This window comes from Tarenaya hassleriana, unplaced genomic scaffold (assembly GCF_000463585.1).
Source record: "Tarenaya hassleriana unplaced genomic scaffold, ASM46358v1 Cleome1, whole genome shotgun sequence".
Taxonomy (NCBI): Eukaryota; Viridiplantae; Streptophyta; class Magnoliopsida; order Brassicales; family Cleomaceae; genus Tarenaya; species Tarenaya hassleriana.
The window spans coordinates 5,461,130-5,480,329 of NW_010960187.1; the positions used below are offsets into that span (position 1 = coordinate 5,461,130).

General features: G+C 38.5%; 5 protein-coding genes across 11 annotated transcripts; 2 read left to right on the forward strand and 3 right to left on the reverse strand.

Moving 5' to 3' along the window:
• Positions 1 to 335: 335 nt before the first annotated feature.
• On the reverse strand, positions 336 to 2,495 carry LOC104813040 (peptide methionine sulfoxide reductase B5-like). The gene is made up of 3 exons (XM_010540525.1): positions 2,133 to 2,495; positions 971 to 1,127; positions 336 to 727 (listed from the first exon to the last, which is right to left on the reverse strand). The coding sequence occupies exons 1-3, from the start codon at positions 2,462 to 2,464 to the stop codon at positions 575 to 577; spliced, it is 642 nt and encodes a 213-aa protein (XP_010538827.1). The 5' UTR covers positions 2,465 to 2,495; the 3' UTR covers positions 336 to 574.
• A 594-nt stretch (positions 2,496 to 3,089) lies between these two features.
• On the forward strand, positions 3,090 to 10,086 carry LOC104813041 (pentatricopeptide repeat-containing protein At4g21880, mitochondrial). 3 transcript variants are annotated; one of them, XM_010540528.1, is made up of 19 exons: positions 3,090 to 3,456; positions 3,569 to 3,616; positions 3,702 to 4,289; positions 4,397 to 4,576; positions 4,742 to 4,806; positions 5,343 to 5,450; positions 5,557 to 5,670; positions 6,140 to 6,235; positions 6,383 to 6,481; positions 7,058 to 7,177; positions 7,398 to 7,502; positions 7,615 to 7,779; positions 7,871 to 7,998; positions 8,092 to 8,170; positions 8,514 to 8,731; positions 9,073 to 9,284; positions 9,360 to 9,430; positions 9,518 to 9,596; positions 9,718 to 10,086. In XM_010540528.1, exons 1-16 carry the CDS (start codon positions 3,276 to 3,278, stop codon positions 9,221 to 9,223), a joined length of 2,445 nt encoding a protein of 814 aa, XP_010538830.1. In that variant the 5' UTR covers positions 3,090 to 3,275; the 3' UTR covers positions 9,224 to 9,284; positions 9,360 to 9,430; positions 9,518 to 9,596; positions 9,718 to 10,086. The 3 variants fall into 3 exon arrangements, with proteins under 3 accessions (XP_010538830.1, XP_010538838.1, XP_010538848.1); XM_010540536.1 differs by having other exon boundaries at positions 9,721 to 10,086; XM_010540546.1 differs by having other exon boundaries at positions 3,708 to 4,289.
• Positions 10,087 to 10,164: 78 nt separating this feature from the next.
• LOC104813057 (mediator of RNA polymerase II transcription subunit 21) lies at positions 10,165 to 12,116 on the reverse strand. 5 transcript variants are annotated; one of them, XM_010540591.1, is made up of 6 exons: positions 11,905 to 12,116; positions 11,772 to 11,777; positions 11,319 to 11,567; positions 10,938 to 11,015; positions 10,778 to 10,829; positions 10,165 to 10,465 (listed from the first exon to the last, which is right to left on the reverse strand). In XM_010540591.1, the coding sequence occupies exons 3-6, from the start codon at positions 11,529 to 11,531 to the stop codon at positions 10,389 to 10,391; spliced, it is 420 nt and encodes a 139-aa protein (XP_010538893.1). In that variant the 5' UTR covers positions 11,532 to 11,567; positions 11,772 to 11,777; positions 11,905 to 12,116; the 3' UTR covers positions 10,165 to 10,388. The 5 variants fall into 5 exon arrangements, with proteins under 5 accessions (XP_010538893.1, XP_010538867.1, XP_010538875.1 ...); XM_010540565.2 differs by having other exon boundaries at positions 11,685 to 11,777; XM_010540573.1 differs by having other exon boundaries at positions 11,772 to 11,826.
• A 587-nt stretch (positions 12,117 to 12,703) lies between these two features.
• Positions 12,704 to 14,989, forward strand: LOC104813092 (UPF0051 protein ABCI8, chloroplastic). Its single transcript, XM_010540613.2, has 2 exons — positions 12,704 to 14,274; positions 14,563 to 14,989. The coding sequence occupies exons 1-2, from the start codon at positions 12,802 to 12,804 to the stop codon at positions 14,779 to 14,781; spliced, it is 1,692 nt and encodes a 563-aa protein (XP_010538915.1). The 5' UTR covers positions 12,704 to 12,801; the 3' UTR covers positions 14,782 to 14,989.
• LOC104813082 (sugar transporter ERD6-like 15) lies at positions 14,963 to 18,829 on the reverse strand. Its single transcript, XM_010540601.1, has 19 exons — positions 18,718 to 18,829; positions 18,209 to 18,369; positions 18,017 to 18,079; positions 17,826 to 17,915; positions 17,685 to 17,744; positions 17,545 to 17,610; positions 17,384 to 17,449; positions 17,216 to 17,291; positions 16,957 to 17,021; positions 16,728 to 16,820; positions 16,559 to 16,642; positions 16,390 to 16,474; positions 16,214 to 16,257; positions 16,073 to 16,135; positions 15,907 to 15,966; positions 15,709 to 15,762; positions 15,537 to 15,596; positions 15,343 to 15,457; positions 14,963 to 15,246 (listed from the first exon to the last, which is right to left on the reverse strand). Exons 2-19 carry the CDS (start codon positions 18,350 to 18,352, stop codon positions 15,131 to 15,133), a joined length of 1,404 nt encoding a protein of 467 aa, XP_010538903.1. The 5' UTR covers positions 18,353 to 18,369; positions 18,718 to 18,829; the 3' UTR covers positions 14,963 to 15,130.
• Positions 18,830 to 19,200: the final 371 nt, after the last annotated feature.

A 19,200-nucleotide genomic window follows, 5' to 3' on the forward strand; every position in this document is an offset into this window, starting at 1 on the left:
TAAATGCTTCTTAATCCATAAAAACAATTTTGAAGAATTTTATCATTTGGATTAATAATGTCCACGTCTCCCAAGTTTGTTGGTTTTGGTCGAATTCTCGAGCGTTTTCTTCATATTTTTGGATTTTCACTTTCATAGATTTTAAAATTTACCTTGCTCTCCTCTCGAGAAAGGCATAGTGCTTACGCGTATGTATATCACAATATCTTATCCCATGGATTATCATTTGGTGGCTGAAGTAGCTCAATAATGATCTGTCTGTTTGTTTTGGCAAGAGGGCTGAAAGTTACCATAAAAATTCATACTTATAACCCCATGTTCTATGCAAATTAGCATTTGTAATCTAAATTAAAAGCTGGCTCATTCATATGTTCATTACATCATTATTCATGCATGAAACACAAGTTCAGCCGATGAAGAACGACCTTCCAAGTCACAAAACAATCACAAACACCACCACATCACATTCCAAGTCCTCTCACGTAGTTTTTTTCTACTGAAACTCACAAAGGGAAATGGACCTGACATGAACACCATACAACCTGGGAACGTGTTATCATCACCATTCGGAAGATTAAGAATCCGCAGGCTTGAATGTGAGAGAAATGCTATTGACGCAATGGCGCTCATCTGTGGGCGTCCCGAAGCCTTCTCCTTTGAAAACGTGGCCAAGATGCCCACCGCAGGCCGTACAAGTGATCTCTATTCTCCTCCCATCTGGGTCTGGCTGATATCCCGGAATCAAGAAAGGATTATAAATCAATTCAAGATCACCAAGATGTACCCATGCGATGGTATGTGGAACCAACATTGAAGAAAATAGTTTGAATGAAACGGAAATCCATAAGGTTCTTACAAGATAGTTACTCATAATAGGCATAGCTGATAAGATCTTGTTATTTTTTAATTGTGCTAATAATCATCTATTAGTAAGAGAGGGGCACAAGGCTTGTTAGGTTAGGAAACTCACAGTTCGGTTTATGGCACCGGGAAGTCCCTCGTAGAATGCTGGCCAGCCGCATCCGGAATTGAACTTGGTGGTGGATCTGTAGAGAGGAATTCCACAGCCTGCACAACCGTAGATGCCATCTTGGAAGAACTTGTCATATTCTCCAGTGCCCGGATACCTAAACACAAAGCACATCATGCATACATTGTTAGATTTACCTGTTCTCCTCCCCTTGCTAAAAGCCTAAAACACGCATTATCCATTCAGAATTGTGTTTGCAAGTCATAGACCGAGGTAAACTGAAAACCAAAGACAAAAAGAGCACTTTCCAAGTAATATTAAGCTATCCCTGATAGGGAACAGCCTCAGAGTATGGTTCTACAGCAACTGAGAAAACTAACAAAAGAAAAAGGAAACATATTCTAAATGTTGGAGATTTGTCGTGAGAAATAATGATTGCATCTCTTGTTTCAAGCTTCTGAAAAAAAGGAGCTTCAACTTCAAAAAGATTTGATCCCTCGTCGGATAAGCTGATGATCCCAAACTTTCTGAATTCAATCTATTGTTTTCGTTTCTGTAGATTCAGCTAGCAAGTGCGGGTTGAAAGCGCTTTCATTTAACAACTCTGTAAACATCAATTTTTACTGTGAAAAAAACTTGCATCTAATTTATGCAACCTCCTAATTTGAACAAATATTTGGCATTCAAGCACTTTTAAGCTAAATATTACTGAGGCATACTGCCATCACAGCATGATACCTGCTCAATGCCTGAAGAACACATCAGAAAAACTAATATGGTGATTTAATAATGCCAAGGCAAACTCCTACTGATGTAAAAAGGAAATCAGAAGATAATTATGTGAATGCAAAACACATTGAAAATTGAAATGCGTTTTGATTTTGAAATTGTTCTTAAGTATTGTAAAATATACGGCTCATAAAGTTATGAGATTGAAGATTAAAGCAAATATTTTTCTCATCAACACAAAAAAAAAAAAATACTGACCCTAAAATTCAAGTTTCTAAGGTCAAATCCCTAATCCGATCGATCCTTCAAGTAATATCAAAGATGCCTTCCTGAAATCTAACTTTATTCCCAATAGTTCCACAAATTTCTAAGAAAGTCTTCCAAAAAAACGAACCAAAATCGCCAAAGAAAAAGGGGAAGAAGAAAGCCTTACTCTGTGCCTTTCTGCCTGAGAATCCTAAACTGCTCAGGAGACAGAATCGCGCGCCATTCCTCTTCGGATTTCTGGACAGACCCAGGAGCCGCCATGGCCACGAAACGACCGCCTCGAAAGTTACGACTGCTTTGCCGGAGAGAAAGTGAGACGCGGCGGACGGCTAGATTCGACGAGGAAGGGGAGAATTGGGAGACGCCGAGAGCGTTTAGAGGAGGAAGATGGCGAGTAAGAGGAGGTCGTAGAGACGCTTTAATGGCGGAAGTGAAGGGGATCGTGGACTTTGCGGAACATGCAGGCACGGTTCTGATAACGTTGAAGGACATTTTCATCTTTTTTTCTTTTCTTTCTATTCTTATTCCTCCCCCCTTTTCTGCATCCACAGCCTTTATATTTTTATTTTCTTAAAAAAAAAAAAGACTCGAAACAATTCTCTAGTATATCCAAAAGCATAAACTAATAATAATAATATTTTTAATATAAATACATTTGTAAAAAGAATTTAAAATTGATTGCATCAAATATGATCCAAATCAATGAAATTGATGATATGTTTGATAGGTAACGCATAGAAATTAGAAATCAATTTATAGTACACTACTGTAAAATATCAACAATTCTGTAGACACTCCCAACAAATTCATTTTGGTTTAATACACAATTATCCTATAATCATAAATGTATATATAACTTACTATAATACCATAATATATTTATAATAACAGCAATTCAAAGACCACATCCACATACATGATACATCAACATATATATATATATATATTGAAGTCGTTAATACGGATGGCTGAACCGGGCCAAGTATCAAATAATAGCCCGAGAGGCCCAAATACGGCCTCTACTTGAACCATCCTCAAAATATCTTGTTGTTTTCCCCCTCCAGAAACGACATGCAGTCCATGTAAACGACGTGTAGTCTATTTTTACCTAAAAATTGTCTGCTTCCTCCGTCGTCTACTGCCACCGCTCTGTACTGATTCCTCCGGCCGAATCGCACAACTCACGACTCTCCCCGGCGTGTCTCACCCAAGCTATATACTTCTGTCTTTGTTCTCTCTTTCTTCGTTGGTGAGTTCGGTGTGCCAAAGGATTCTGGGGTTTCGTTACAGCAGCGTCGCGAGTCGGAAAATGACGGTACGAAATGCGAAGAAAAGGCTAAGCGGGATAGTTCGCCACGCGATGAGAAACGTCGGAAAGTCTTCCGATGCCGCCGCGGCCGTGGTGGGAAGTTCTCAAGTGTTAGCTGCTGAAGATGAGCCTCTCTCAGAGTTAATGAGGTTTCACAGCTCTTCTTTCAAGACTGGGAAAGGTCTCTCCTTTCTCTACCCTTGAGTTCACAGATTTTCCTGTCGGAAACCCATTTCGGAATCAATAAGTTCATGGTTTATGTTTGTAGAAATGACAATTTTTTTAATGTGTAGATCATGGGGAAATATCACTGTCGCATCGGGTATCATCAATACTTTTTGGTATGTGCTTCTCGTGTATGTTAATACATTTTTCTTGCACTTTTTTTTCGGTAAATGGAATAATGTCTTGGTGATCCTTCTCAAGTTTCAGAGAACAGTGTAAAGGAAAGTGGAGCGGAGGTGCCTAGTCTTCCTAATGGGATTCCGCTTAATATTTCAATAAGGATGAAGCAGGCATCTCGAGATAAGAAACAGAAATATGCTTTCAAAAACTTTCAATCACATCGTTTCAAGAAGATAGTGAGAGGTTGTGCTCAGAGGTTGGGAAACCAAGCTATGTTTGATATTTTTGATAATTTGGGGCGATCCAATGGTCCAAACCAATACAATGCAATGATTGAGCATTACATAGAAAATGCTAGGGAAAGCAGTGATTTAGAATATGCACTTGATCAGCTCGGAAAGGCTTTCGAACTTTTCAAAGCAATGAGAGAACGTGGATTCCCTATAGAGGAAGGAACCTATGGTCCTCTTCTTAGTTACTTAATCGATATGGGTATGGTTGAGGAATTTGAAATTTTCAAGGATATTATTTTGGAGGCGAATCCTAAGTCTTCTGCGAGACTAGGATACTACGAAATGCTTTTTTGCATCCTAGCAAATGACGAAGAAAGGATTGAAGAGTTTTGCAGCACTATTAGTGATAGTGGGGAAAGTCTATCAAGCCTACAAGGTAATTAATGTGACGAAAATTGGTCATCTTACGTCCAACTTGAGAGCTCTGGTACTTTATTTTGCTCGCTCGCTATGCTGAAAATATGTCTTTCAATCTTTGAACAGAAAATTATTTGATTGCACTTTGTGAGAAAGACCGAAAGGAAAATCTTCAGAAGCTGCTAGATGTTGTAGACATAAAGGATGTTTCATCAGTTGAGGTATTGACAAGCATATTTAGTTACCTTGGAAGGTCCCTATTGGAGTCCGTTGCGAAGAAGTTCCTTCAGGAACTGAAAAAGAGTGGTAGGTTGCAAGATATAGGAACCCAAATCATATTGTGCTATCTATTGCAAGAGTATTGCAAATTTATGAGAAAGTATATAGGATTGTTATCTTGTAAGACCATATAGTATTCTATGTATATGTTGAAAATTACTCACTATTCTTGTTTTTTTTTCATATATGCAGATAAAGGAATGCAAAATGTTTCAGAACTCATTTTTAGCTTTGCAGCCAACACCACGAATTCAACGGTGAGGACTTTTCATGAATGATACTTGGTAAATTCTATAGGGTTGTGGCTAAATTAGATCATTTGCTCTTCAGTTCTTTTTTTTTTCTAGAGATACTTTGCTTTTTCATTAGTGGGTGGTTGTATTCATAGCAATGTTTGTGCCCAAATGCCTCATTTACCTTCATTTTGTGGAGCAAGTAATAGCAATAACTTTGGTGTGTTAAACTTGATATTGATTGCTAGCTTCATTTGGAAGAATGAAGTTTTGCAATCTACAATTCTATCCTCAAAATTTTGCTCTGCATCTTGTTTTAGGAGTAGACAATTGTACGTCATTATTTTAGGATACTGATAACAATGAGAAAGCATGCAAGTTTTTGTGGGTTGTAATTAGCATCGGTGACCTGATATAGGGAATTTCAATTTGAGATCAGTCGTCACACGTGTGGCATTGAGTCGCTTAAAGATTATTTTTTCTTGCATAGCCTGAGCTCTTGGATGCTATTTCTGACTAGATTACTGTCAATATCTTCCTTATCATCTTGGCAATTAAAGGTTGGAGATGTCATTCTGGCGTTCAACAAGTTACATGAAGACCTAAATGTTATGCCTTCATCTGATGCATATGAGAAGCTCATTAAGTATAGTTGTGACTGGCATGAGGTATTTTGATTATTTTGATATTATTTTATCAATGAAATATTCAATGTACTCGTTTTCGGTTTCTGGAACCTTCAGAATTGACTAGTGATCGTTTCTCTATGCGTAGGTGGACACAGCTCTTGACATAGTTGAACAAATGCTTGAAGCAGGTGATATGGTATCATCAGGCAGCCTACAATCCTTATTACATACCATTGAGCAGATTAATGAGTTCCATTTGGTAAACTATATTCATCCCTTTTTACTTGATGGCAGATCACCCACTTTCTCATGTTATTTACAGTATGTATTATGTTGGCTACTATGATAAAGCCATAAGGTCTTGAAATGGTTTAATGAGTGACACTTGACACGAATTATTTGCTTGCCTAGCTCTGATATTCATCCTTATTTGACCTAAATATTTTGTTGGATATTATATATATTCTGAAATGTTATGTGAATGTGATTATGGCCTATTGACTATGGAGTACCATGTTTAGTCTTATCTAATGTGCAGATGCTCTTATTATGAAATTATCACCTCGCCTTTGCCTGATGTATTACACATTTCTGAGAACATTGCATTGTTTCGTCTGACTTCATTATGTCCCTTTTATCAAAATTTAGTAGCTGATGTGGTCGGTGATTCCTATTCTCTTGAGGGATACTGAATATTTATTTTGTGCGCTCACTTTTTCCATTTCCAGGTGCGAAGAATCTATTCAATTATGTGTCATGAGAATGTGAAGCCAACTGGTGAGACCACGAGGTGCATGATAAGTTTGTGCGTAAAACTCAAAGATGTAAATTCCTTTCTAGTTCTTTTAGTTCTTTTTTCTCTTCCCACCCTAAGCCTATATCACCTAGACCGTAAACTAGTTTAAATTTCTGCTTGCAATCTGAATACCTAAACAGAAAAAGCTATTCTCAATTTTATTTGGTATTTACAGTTTGAAGGTGCATATAATATGCTCGATGTTTTGAAGAAGTCCAATTTGCCGCCCAACTCTAGCATGTACAACCTTATATTGGCCGGATATTTTCGGGAGGTGATTTTTCTTCTCTTTCATTTCTTGTGTTATTAACACTTTTTATGTTTTCTCATCTATTTATAACTTTTAGTCATTATCTTTAAAAGTTTTCACCGGTTTTTTTGCCATTGATGCCAAGGCCACTTGCAATGAGTTTGTTGCAACATTCTAGCATACATGCACTGATCTGATTCCTTTGGAACCGTAGGATTTCTTTTTTTTTTTTGTAAAGAGTGTTTCTTTTTTTAATCAGATGAAATTGTCAGTTTGTTTAGACAAACCTATGATTGTGTGAAGTGACTTGCCATAGCATAGTGAAGTGAATGTGAGATCAGGCTGCTTTTGCAGAGAAACTGAAAGCAAGTTTTACATCTGTTGAGTGAATATAAATTTAGGTATACTTATTTGGTATATATGACTCATGGTTAGGTAGCTAATTGTATAAAGCAATTGATAGTGATTAATGGTTAAGATAATTATGTTTATTTCTAAACGTGTTTACAAAATCTTGACAGTAATTTTTTTCTTTGAAGTTTTTATGTGGTCTGCTTTTCCTTACATCAATCAGAATGAATTTTGTCTATTATTTTGAAGAAAAACATGAAAGGAGCAGCAACGGTTATCAAGCATATGGTGGATGCTGATGTCAAGCCCGATTCCGTGACATTCAGCTACCTAATTAACAATTGTGATCGAGAAGAGGATATTGTTAAGGTAATTCAAACTTTTGTATCTTCAGAATTTTCTATCCTGAAAGAAAACTTTTGTGTTTTACCAAACTAGGAGTTTTCACGAGGTGCAAGACATACATTTCATTGTTAACTAAGTAATGTTATTTTGTTGCATGGCTGCCATCTCTCTCTCTCTCTCTCATATTGTATTGTTCAGAATAATTGTGGAATTTGAGTAAGAATATAATTGTATTATTTTGAAGTATTGGGAGGAGATGAAGGAAAAAGGGGTTCAAGCCACTAAGCAAGTTTTCATGTCGCTTATAAATGCATATGCAACACTTGGACAATTTGAGAAGGCAAAGCAGGTGAGCATGCATATTCTTTATTTCCTTAGAGGATCTCAATTTATTCCGAGGTAAAAACGAAAGTTAGTTATCATTTTGCAGTTATAGCTCAAAGTTCCCTTTTCTGTTTTAGGTGGTGCTATACGAGGAAGTTCCAGCTAAGCAACTAAATGAGGTGAAAAGTGTGCTGATTTCAGCTCTTGCATCAAATGGAGAAATAACAGAAGCCTTAAGTTTATATGAAGAAATGAAGGAAGCTGATTGCCCTGTAGAGGCAAAAGCTATTATATCTCTTATAGTAAGTTTGCAATTGCATCATGTATCTCATTTTCAATCAACTGAGTAAAGATATGGTAATGTGTGGCAATGACCTAAACTCTATTCTATAGGAGCATTTTAATCCCAAAGGAGAGTTTAGCACGTTGGTCGGATTGGTGGATGAGTTGGATGACAAAAAATGCTGGATTGATGGTTTCTTCAGAGTTATCTTGTATGCTATTCGCAACGATTATACAAGGTACCCGATATAACATACATGCATTAAGTGTTTTTACTTAGTATACCATTCTTAAAAGGCCTAACACTTCCTTGGTTACTTGCTTCTGTATAGTTTTGTTATTGATTTGTTGAAGGAAACCAAATATTCGTTGTCCAATGATGACATCGACGTGGAATATCTGTTTGAGGAGGTTTGTGCTTATCCTTCCTAACTTCTCTCTTCATCTGGTGACATGATTTGGAACAATTTGTCTTTATATCATACTTCTGTGTGGCTGTTGTGTTTCTTAAACAATGGCCATATATTTCTTTGTTATGGACCGAAAAGTCAATAGGAACAAACCTGATTTTGTATTTAATTTTATTTCTATGAATTATGCTTAACTCTAAGCATTTCATCTATACATGAATTGCTTACAATGAACTACACATCTGTAAATATTTATGTACCTAGATACAGTACCATTAATATTGAGAAAACTGAGTGAGTTAAAGAGAATAGTGATGGTATTTATTATTTTATGTATGGATCAGGTCTTTTGTTCGATTGCCGAGATGGAGTATAGTGACGTAAATCTAGGGATAGCTTTGATCAAATATATGAGAGAGGAGCTTGGATTATCTCCTACAAGAAGATGTCTAGACTTTCTTCTTAGTGCTTGTGTCAATGCCAAGGACAAGGAGAGTGCCTTGTTGGTGTGGAAAGAGTATCAACGCGAGGGACTTCCTTACAATGTCTTGACCTATCTAAGGCAAGCCACTTCCTTGTTTTTTCTTTTTCTTGGTTAAAATTTCCGATTCTCTTATGCTCAATAAATGAAGATTGGAGGAGTGGGAGAAGGACTATAATGATGAAGAACACCAATATGATCCACATGAGACAATCTGCGAATCTTTATGAGCACGAGAATAAGAATTTTATGTGGAACTGGCTGTTTAGCACTTGCAGTATTGATGTACCTATTGCACGAACTAACATGGTTCTCTTTGGAGTGAATTCGTTACTCCCCAGCTTGTTGCAAAGAATAATGTCGGACCCTTAAGTCCAGTGATTAAATTGTTAATTCTACATGAGGTCTCTGTGGTATTGCAGGATGTATCAAGCACTACTGGCTGCACGGGATCACAAAGGTGCAGAAGCAATTGCATCCAAAATCGCGAAAGATGACCGAGATGTCTGCTGCATCATTGAAAAATCCCGCGAAGCATTTTCGCAAAAACCCCGTAAAAAGGGTCGAAAGTGAACAGAGGTAGATGATCGCAAGAAAATGGCAAACGTTGGTACTAACTAGCACGGTGATTTAGGTACGTGATTTTGTACACAAGCAAAAATTCTTTTTTGCAACATCTCTGACTTATCATGTGTCCGTGTGGATTAAGGCATAGGATACTGATAGAAATGGGATATTATCAGCGCTTCAGGAGTCTGGAGTTCCTGAACACAATCCGAGGTATGTCAAATTTTTCATTGTAGTCTTATTCAGAAACCCCAAAAAGTTTTCTTGACCGATCATGTGTGTCCCTGTGGATTATTAAAGCACACTAATAGAAACCGAAGATTCATATGGAAGATCTTTTGGCACTTGAGGAGTTTAGAGTTCCTGAACACAACTCCAGGTATGTTTGTTTCTCTTGTGATCAATTTTCTGTGATAGTCTTATCCCCTAATCTCGGGAACCCAAATCATGGAAATATACCAATTCCCTAAAGATACTGAAGTCATGTATATTGTTGGCAGCAGGTTACTAACAACGACAATGGTTCAGATAACAAAGAGAAACATCACCATAGCAGTGGTGACGTGATTAAAACAAACTTGGCTTCTGAAAAGGAGGTTACCTTTTTAACCTCAGAAACCGCAGTACCGATTGGCAGATTGTGTAAGAAACAGTAGATGTTGGGTTTGACGACAGTAGTCAACGTTCACCACAACATGGGATAAGTGATGGTGCAGTCTGTAGGTAGGATAGGTAAATAAGATATTGAGACGTTTGACAAAGAAAGTGTAAATTAACAGAGAGATGATTTTTGTTGTTACCGCTCATTTGCTGACGCAGTCGCGACAAGATTCAGTTGTTTTTTCATCAATAAAGTTTAGTTAGAGGTCTGGATATATATATATATATAACAAACAGGGAGGATCAAATGTTTTTTATATTCGAGATTTTTTAGAACACGCATTGCAAAGAGAATCTGTATCCATTGCTGTAGAGCTTGCTTACATTCACTCCTTTTCTCAAGTGCAAATCAACTTTCTTATCAGAAACAATATTAGCATGTAACAGTTTGGTGGATAGGAAACTGAAATGGAAGTTTCCTGAACCAAATCTTGCTAAATATGGAAAGAGTAGAATCAGAGAGAGAGGGTTATGGATTAAACTTGATTGGAACAAGCAGGGTTAATGAACTTCAATTGGGCTTATTCAGGTTCAGGCAGTTATCCGCAGCTTTTCCAAACAGATCTTGGACCTGTTTAAGCTCCTTATCTGCCAACAACAAGGTTTAAAAGCATTATGACCAAGAACAAGACAGCCACATTCCTAGTAGGGAACTTCTGTTTCTTACAGCAGTCAAAGACAAGGCTCAAAGAAACTAAGACGCATACATCTGTTCACATGATATTTCTCTCTAGCGTTTGAGAAAACGACAGTGATGGGCAAAAACAAAAACCAATAACCATTTACATTAAAGAATCCTTGAAGTTTGGAAATTTGTCCCAAATAAGCAATTCAGTCAATGGATTTAACAGTTCCATTCAAAAAACATAAAGCGGCTGCAAAATGGCTGGGAAATTTTACCTGCAGCCTCTAGTTGCTTTTGGAGTTCCCGGCCAATGACATCATTTTCTGCCTGAAAATAAGAATATAACACAAGAAAACAGCCCGCAATCAAGATGCAAGAAGATATAACAGATCTTGGGGCGTGAACTGAGGATCTCAGAACATTATAAACTCATACCTGGAGTTCAGCAATCCTTTTCAGCTGAGCTTCCTCACCTCCCTCTGAGAATGGAAGTACTGCAACCAAAGCATCAAACTTCACAAAAAAGGAGTAACATGTCATTCATACTAGTCAAAAGTAGCGAGATGAGAAATAAAGAGGCATCTAAGATGATACCATTTTAACCATCGAAATGCTATATCGGGAATGCCAAGTTACTAAGATGACCCAGATGTTAAATCACAGACTGCTTTCTGCTTCATGTGATGAGCAAGGAGTCTAAACTAGATATGAACATAATTGGCTTGAAAAAAACTCTCGAATGCAAGTCAAAGCTCAGTAGAAAAGCATGCAAAAGCTTCGAGAGGAAATGTTCATCGGAAAACAAAAGGACAACACCTGCTTAGCAGCCTTTACTAAAGAGGCACTAAGCTCCTTGGGTTGCTCTGTAGAAGTGGCTGCATCATCAGTGGCTGTAGCATTAGCGGGTGGTTCGGGATAATTAGGAGAGAGACGCACAGGAGGAGCATCTCTTTGGAGTGTGCCGAAAGTATTGAAGGCAATAGCAGCAATCGTATTGACTTGTTCTTGCAACTGTGAGATTATATCCATCTTGTAAATTGCTGTCCAAGATTACACAACCTTAACCTATCACATATACGAAGAAAAACCATGAGAAACAACGGTATCAGAAGGCAAAACAAAGGACATGCTAAACTTGGGTCTAGTAATTGTACAGAAACAAATTTAACAGTTCATACTCACAAATTCAAATCATTTGAAAAGGATTCACCAGCACCAAGCATGACAGAATTAAACCGCTTTACCAGTTCAATACCCTCCAAATCTTACCGCTTTCTGGAATTCCAAGTTCCATTTCACGTCACCAAGGAAGGAAGGATATAAACTGAAGGTATACAAGATCATTTTCCAGCGACGTTAGTAGAAGGCGGCAACAGAAACGATCAGTAAAATAACTCCTTACCTCTGAGAATTGCAGAATATGCCGTCAGATTGCCAAATCTGGCCAAAAAAGGGGGTAAATTCAGCTTTTCCGTCAAGACTAGAACCAGCAGACGCTTCTTGCTGCGTCGCTTGACCTTACGAAAACCAGCAGACAGAGTCTCACCGGCGGCGACCGAACGGCGGCGAGAGAGGAACGATCGACGTGAACACGAGAGAGTGTCCCTAAAGAGAGATGTTTTTCCATTTAGGCCTCTATTGGGCCTACAGTTTGGGCTTTATCAGCCGTGCGTTTTTTCGCATTTAGATTTATTAGAATTAGAATTAGATAACGCTAATAATTTCTTACTTTAATCAAATTGGAAGTGTTTATATTAGAAACTTAATTCCATTTTTTTTTAAAACTTATTTCGATTATCAAAAGAATTAAAATAATTCTAAAAAAAATTAGTTTTAAAAAAACGTACGAATTAATGCTTAAATTCTTAAAAATTATTCGCAGATTATTATTCATTCTCTAAGTTAAATTTATAAAAAAAAAATACCAAAAATTAAAAATGCTAAAATCATAAGTTCAAAATCTATTAAAAAATCTCGATCCATTCAAAAACCAAAATTAAAATTTAGATCTTGGAGTTTAGTGATTCGCTAGTGAACCGATCTATATATTAGATTAGTATTTTAAAGGTGAAAAACTAGTCAGTTAGATGACGTACTCCGTTAAAAAAAAAAGTGAGAAACTAAAAACACAAAATAATTAGAGTTAATTAATATCTTTATATCATTTATTTGAGTCCACGAATATATATTTATTTTCCGATAATTAGCATGGATTCTGGCTGGGCGTAGACAGGAAACCCAACGAAGAAGTACCGAGGTGTCCAATTGATCTTGTTCTACGACATCACGCGCCACAACAATGGCCTCTCTTCTGGCGAACGGAATCTCTCGCTTTTCTCTGCAACCACCCATAGATTCTCCCAAGCTACCAAAAGGGTTTCATCCCAAACCCGAAAACTTGAAGCTTCCGCCGCAGAAAACCCTAATCCCGACCGCGACGAGAATCGTCAGGGTTCGAGCTGATGTCGGGTTCGAATCTCGGACTGTCGGGACCGAATCAGAATCGGCTTCACCAGGTAAATCCTCTGCAGGAACAGCGCTTAACTCGAGCGATAAGCTTCAGCAGTATTTCCAGAATCTAGACTATGATAAGAAATACGGCTTCGTCGAGGAAATCGATTCGTTTACGATTCCCAAAGGGTTGTCTGAGGTTACAATCGGTTCCATATCGAAACTGAAAGAGGAACCCGATTGGATGCTGGATTTTAGGCTCAAAGCTTATGAGAAATTCATGAAAATGAAAGAGCCCAGATGGTCGGATAATCGTTACCCACCCATCAATTTCCAGGACATCTGTTATTACTCCGCCCCGAAAAAGAATCCGACTTTGAATAGCTTAGATGAAGCTGATCCGAAGCTTCTAGAGTATTTCGATAAATTGGGTGTCCCTTTGACAGAGCAGAAGCGTTTGGCTAATGTAGCGGTTGATGCAGTTCTTGATAGCGTTTCCATTGCAACCACTCATAGAAAGACATTAGAGAAAGCAGGTGTGATCTTCTGTCCGATATCCGAGGCTGTTAGAGAATACCCAGATTTGGTAAAGAAGTATCTAGGAAGGGTTGTCCCTAGTGATGACAATTACTACGCTGCTTTAAACTCTGCGGTTTTCAGCGATGGGTCCTTCTGTTATATACCCAAAAACACCAAGTGTCCAATGCCTATCTCGACCTATTTCCGGATCAATGCTCTGGAAACGGGTCAGTTTGAGAGGACTCTGATCGTTGCGGATGAGGGGAGCTTTGTCGAGTATCTGGAAGGATGCACTGCTCCTTCATATGATCGAAACCAGCTACATGCTGCTGTGGTGGAGCTGTATTGTGCTGAGGGGGCAGAGATCAAGTACTCGACCGTGCAGAATTGGTATGCTGGGGACGAGGAAGGGAGAGGTGGGGTTTACAATTTTGTCACGAAGCGTGGGCTTTGTGCCGGAGCTCGCTCAAAGATCTCGTGGACACAGGTGGAGACGGGCTCAGCAATAACTTGGAAGTACCCGAGCGTGGTTTTGGAAGGTGATGATACAGTGGGGGAGTTCTACTCTGTTGCTCTGACAAACAACTATCAGCAGGCTGATACGGGCACAAAGATGATCCACAAGGGAAAAAACACGAGAAGCAGGATCATATCAAAGGGTATTTCTGCTGGAAATTCTCGGAACTGTTATCGGGGGCTTGTTCAGGTCCAGTCAAAGGCTGAGAATGCCAAGAACACCTCAACTTGTGACTCAATGCTCATCGGTGACAATGCAGCTGCCAACACATACCCTTACATCCAGGTAGTTTAAACACCATATCCAATCTCGTTTCCTGCGAAAACTGTGTTCTTCTGATTACACAGTTGCCAGAGTTGTCTGGTCAAGGTCAGGCTAAGTAGGTTGGGCATTAGAATTCCTTTTTCCGAGATATCTTTTTTGGCTGTCATTGAAGTAAATTCTGCAACCTATTCTGATTCCATCTTTGTGGGTTCACATTGCTTGGCTCTAAAAAACTCGTATAGATCATTTACTGGTGTAGGATCTTGAATTCTCATTCTCTGGCATGATTTGGTGTATGGTTTCACACAGGTGAAGAATCCAACAGCGAGGGTAGAACATGAAGCGAGCACATCGAAGATAGGAGAAGATCAGCTGTTCTATTTCCAGCAGAGAGGGATCGATCACGAGAAAGCTTTAGCCGCCATGATCTCCGGATTCTGCAGTGACGTCTTCAATGAGCTCCCTCAGGAGTTTGGAGCTGAAGTCAATCAGCTTATGAGCATCAAGCTCGAGGGATCCGTCGGTTAATAATAATAATCTTCAACTTCAAGAAACATAACCATCCATCTCTGTGTATTAAAATAAAATCTTTCATCTTCCCGTCCATTATTCTGACAGTGTAATCTTTGTAAAGCTCTTAAGAACCGATGTTACGTTCATAAATTGTTTTGAGTTTGCCTTTGTAGTTGAATCTTTGTCCAAAAAACAATAATAAATAATAGTGTTTCTTGAGTGATTTGCTGGATTATTCAGATTTATATCATTACTATGACCTGAAACAGATTACAGTTTGGAATTCGGACCAAATTTAAAAGCTCATTTTATTACAGACAGGCAGCTGACACAGACACTCTGGTAATAACTTCACTGGTTTGTATTAACTGAGGAGAAGAGCTTGTATTTCTTCCAAGGATTTGCCTTTAGTCTCTGGAACCAGCTTTGCTATAAACACAATCCCAACGCCACATGCACTTGCAAATATGAGAAATGTCCCTGCAACGGTTTTCATTTTCCACCTTCACAATCATATATATATATATACATATATACACCCAAAGGATCATTGAAAAAAGGTAAATTTTATTTTACCAGTAGGGCTCCATTGAAGCAAGAAGCTGAAGAAATAGGTGACGACCCATGAGCTTATGGAGCTGACGAGGTTACATATCGTACCTGCTGCTCCTTTTACGTCCACAGGGTAAATCTGCAATCATCATCATCATCATCATCATCATCATCATCATCATCTTGATTCATATACTCTTCAGAAGCTTGAAGTTTACCTCTGATGCAATGATCCAAGGTATTGCTCCCATGCCTATTCCGTATGAGCCAGTATACACCTGGCCAAAAATGATACCAAGATAGTTACAACATTCAACCGTATATAGATATCTACCTTAGCAGATAGATGTTTCAATTGTATTACAATCTCAATGGATGTCATATCATTACCAACACACTGGCAAGTGCCAAGACAGGTGTTCCTGCTTCCCAGATATGCCTCTCCTGCAGAGTACGTACAACATTATCGGTTTTTTCGGTAGCTTAACCGAACCATAACCATGGAAATTAGATAAACCGAAACAAATGCCGGTTTAGTGGAAGTTCTTTGAAGATTCAAACTACAATTTTGTAGAAGCACATATATACCTGTAGGAAGAAAGAGATGGATATGACAAGGCAACCCAAGAATGCTCCTCCTTGAGAAACCTGCATTACTAATACTTTTTATGCAACGTTTTCTCTCTCGTGCTGACATTTAGATAACCCATTGGTGTAGCAATCATACCGTAAATTCCGGTATTATAAATCTTACCAGAAGAAGCAATCTCCGTCCGGATACATCAACCAGCAAAGTACCCAAAATCCCTGCAAATAACTGCAGTTTGCGTTTAAATGCTGATAAAGTACGTATAATTCAGGACAGTGGTTAACTTTTGAGGTTATAGGGTGGAACCTGGACAACAGACGATGTTTGGAACCCAACATCTCTGGATATACCTGGATTCAGACAAGAACAGAATCTAGATCAATGAATTATCGGTTCAGTTCAGACAAGAACAGAATCTAGATCAATGAATCATCGGTTCGGTTCAGACAAGGACGGAATAGGAAAAAGAAAGGAACTTTTACCGGCAGAAGCAAAAATCGAGTCAGTGTAGAAAGTAAAACCATTGACCCCTTGGAGCTGCGGCAATGCTATCACAACAACTCCAATCTGCACAGTTTTCACTCTGTTTTCACGGTCTATGTCCTGTCAAAGAAGAGAATACAATGTCCAGAGTCGCGGTTTTAAGAATACCATAAGTGAAAACGCATATTTTCGTTGGAACAGCTTGAAGAAACTGTCGTCTGGCTGTCGTTGTTTAACTTGTTCGGTATATTCCTGAGAATTCAAGGAAAAAAAGGCATTTGTAAACTCAGTGCAATATAAGATATTGAATGATTGGTTTAGGGATTAATGAACTTACTAATATCTCGGCTGCTTCATCTGAGAATTCGGTATTTTCTCCCCGTAGATGCAACAGAACCGCCTCGAATTCTTTACGCCTCCCCACTTTAGCCTACACCAACCGAAAGGTAAGAATATGCAGAAGATATATAAAAGAAACTTAGTTTAGCTCAAAGTTTTAGTTTTTATTCAGATAATACAAATTTCAACTTCATAATGATAAAAGAGAGGTTGCTTTCTCAACTCACCAGCCATCTCGGAGACTCGGGGACGAAGAAAAGAAGAGGCAAAGTCACAAGACAAGGCACAGATCCTGTCCGGAGACCAAACAAAATCTGCCTCAGACACATTTTTTCTCAAGAGCCGAACCAACGTGTACTATCTGAATATCAAGACTTTCAAATTTGGTTTTGTTGGATCACGAACCGGACCAAATACCACGGATAATAATTCAACCTACAGTCAGAATCGGCGATATTTCTCGGAACAACTGAAATGAGAGATTACCCATAAGAGCTAAGGCACGCCAAGAGACGACGGTTCCAAGAGCATAGATGGCGGATATGCCAATGCCTGCAAACAACTGTAAGAACAAAAATCACAAAAAGGCTTTCAAAGAGCCGAGAGATGAATCTACTATCCCAATCTTAAAGGTTTTTGTTTCTTCTTACGAACCTGAGACAATGACGAAGCAGATCCTCTCAGGTTTCTCGGTGTTATCTCGGCAATGTAAATAGGCCCCTGCCCAAGACAGGCATTCTTATTCATTCTTCTGCATATCAACAAGAATGAACTTCTACAAAACATGTTTTCAGATCAGGAAGACCGAAACTTGCCAAATATGAACCGATCCCAATCGTGACTCCATGCAAGAACCTCCCGAGATCAAGCAGCCAAGCATCCTTTGTTCATGGGGAAGTAAGTTACATTCTTTATTTTAAAATGTACTTCGAAAATGGAAGAGCAGAGCAGAAACCTTGGCAAATGCAATTCCGAGCCAACCAACAATGTAGAGAACGTTTGCTATCCACATTGTCTGGTTTCAAGAGAATCACAGAGAACAGCTTAAAATTTTAACCATGAACTGATAACCGACGCAGGAATAGGTAAATCTTACGTATACACGGCCGACCAAATCTGCCAATTTGCCTGACATCAAAGCTCCAATTATTTGCCCAACCGTTAATATCGATCCAAAGAACGAATACTGAGAAGAAACCAAACAGATATGCCAAGGAAAGCTTAGAAGAAACAGATTAACATGTTGTAAAATATGAAAAATCAGACAGATGTGAACTTATTACTTACATCAGCTACAGAGAGATTCAAGTCTTTCATGATACCGGACTGTGTAGGAGCTGAATATCCGATCTGTAAAAACCCAACACAAGCAAACACTTTTTCAATCAATGACGCAAAACCCATCTCGATTCTGCTTCTGCATTTGTCCGAAACAAAGAATTGAAGTTAGAGAAGGGAGATTAACGAATCAGAACTCACGACGCAGCCGAAGACAAAAGCACTGCATGAACAGGAGGTGAAACCCAACACAAAAGATCTCGTTGCAACGTTTGAAATTTCGGACCAAACCGAAGACTTTGGAGCAGCAGACTCTGCCCTAGAGAGCAATACCTCATCCGCCATAACCACAATCTGGGTTTCTGCATAATTCACGATAGTAAATTTCGTCGGGAAAAACCCTAAAAAAAAGTGTCTGGGTAACCCATATTCGCGGGATTTTTTCTAATTCCTTGAACTTGAACAAGCACCCAGACAACAATGCAGGCTCTACGACAACTTCTTCCCAGAACTATTGTTTCTGGAAACTGATTGAGAATGTCCCTTCAAGGAGGCAAAATCTAATTATGGAGATTCGACGATCATTTTCAGAAACTGGGAATGGAAAACTGAAGTGGGTCTGTAAAAATAAATTAAATTGTAGAACCAATGCGAAACTAGACAAGAAATTACGAAATGTACAAAATGGATGAGTCTGTGAAAGTAGAAACCTTTGGATCGGAGAAGACCGTTGATTCAGGAAGCAATAAACCCGGAAGAAGAAGAATGTGCTTGTGTATTGTTTGCTCACTCCAGGTTCATTTACGTTTTCATGGCGTCTTTATTGCGAAAAATATCGGAAATTTTCGAAAATAGTTCTATTATTAGAAGTTAATGTGTTACTATTATGAATACTGTATTATTAGTCCATTAATATATAAAAATATAGGATAATTTTAACGAAATTGTTTTCCTTTAAAGCAGGAGTTTAAATTTTAAACACGAATTATGTTTTCAAAGAGGAAATAAAATAAATTAGGTGAAAATATAATTAAGTCTAAACCCCCAATGACAATTACGTGTGTTCCCCAAAACGCATGCAAGGGGGTGTAAGCACAGTACTTCCCACAGATTCACGTGCCAACCACCGAGTCAGTGCCGAATAACTAACGAGTCCACTCGCGCGTGGAGAGTAATCATCCAACAATCTTGGG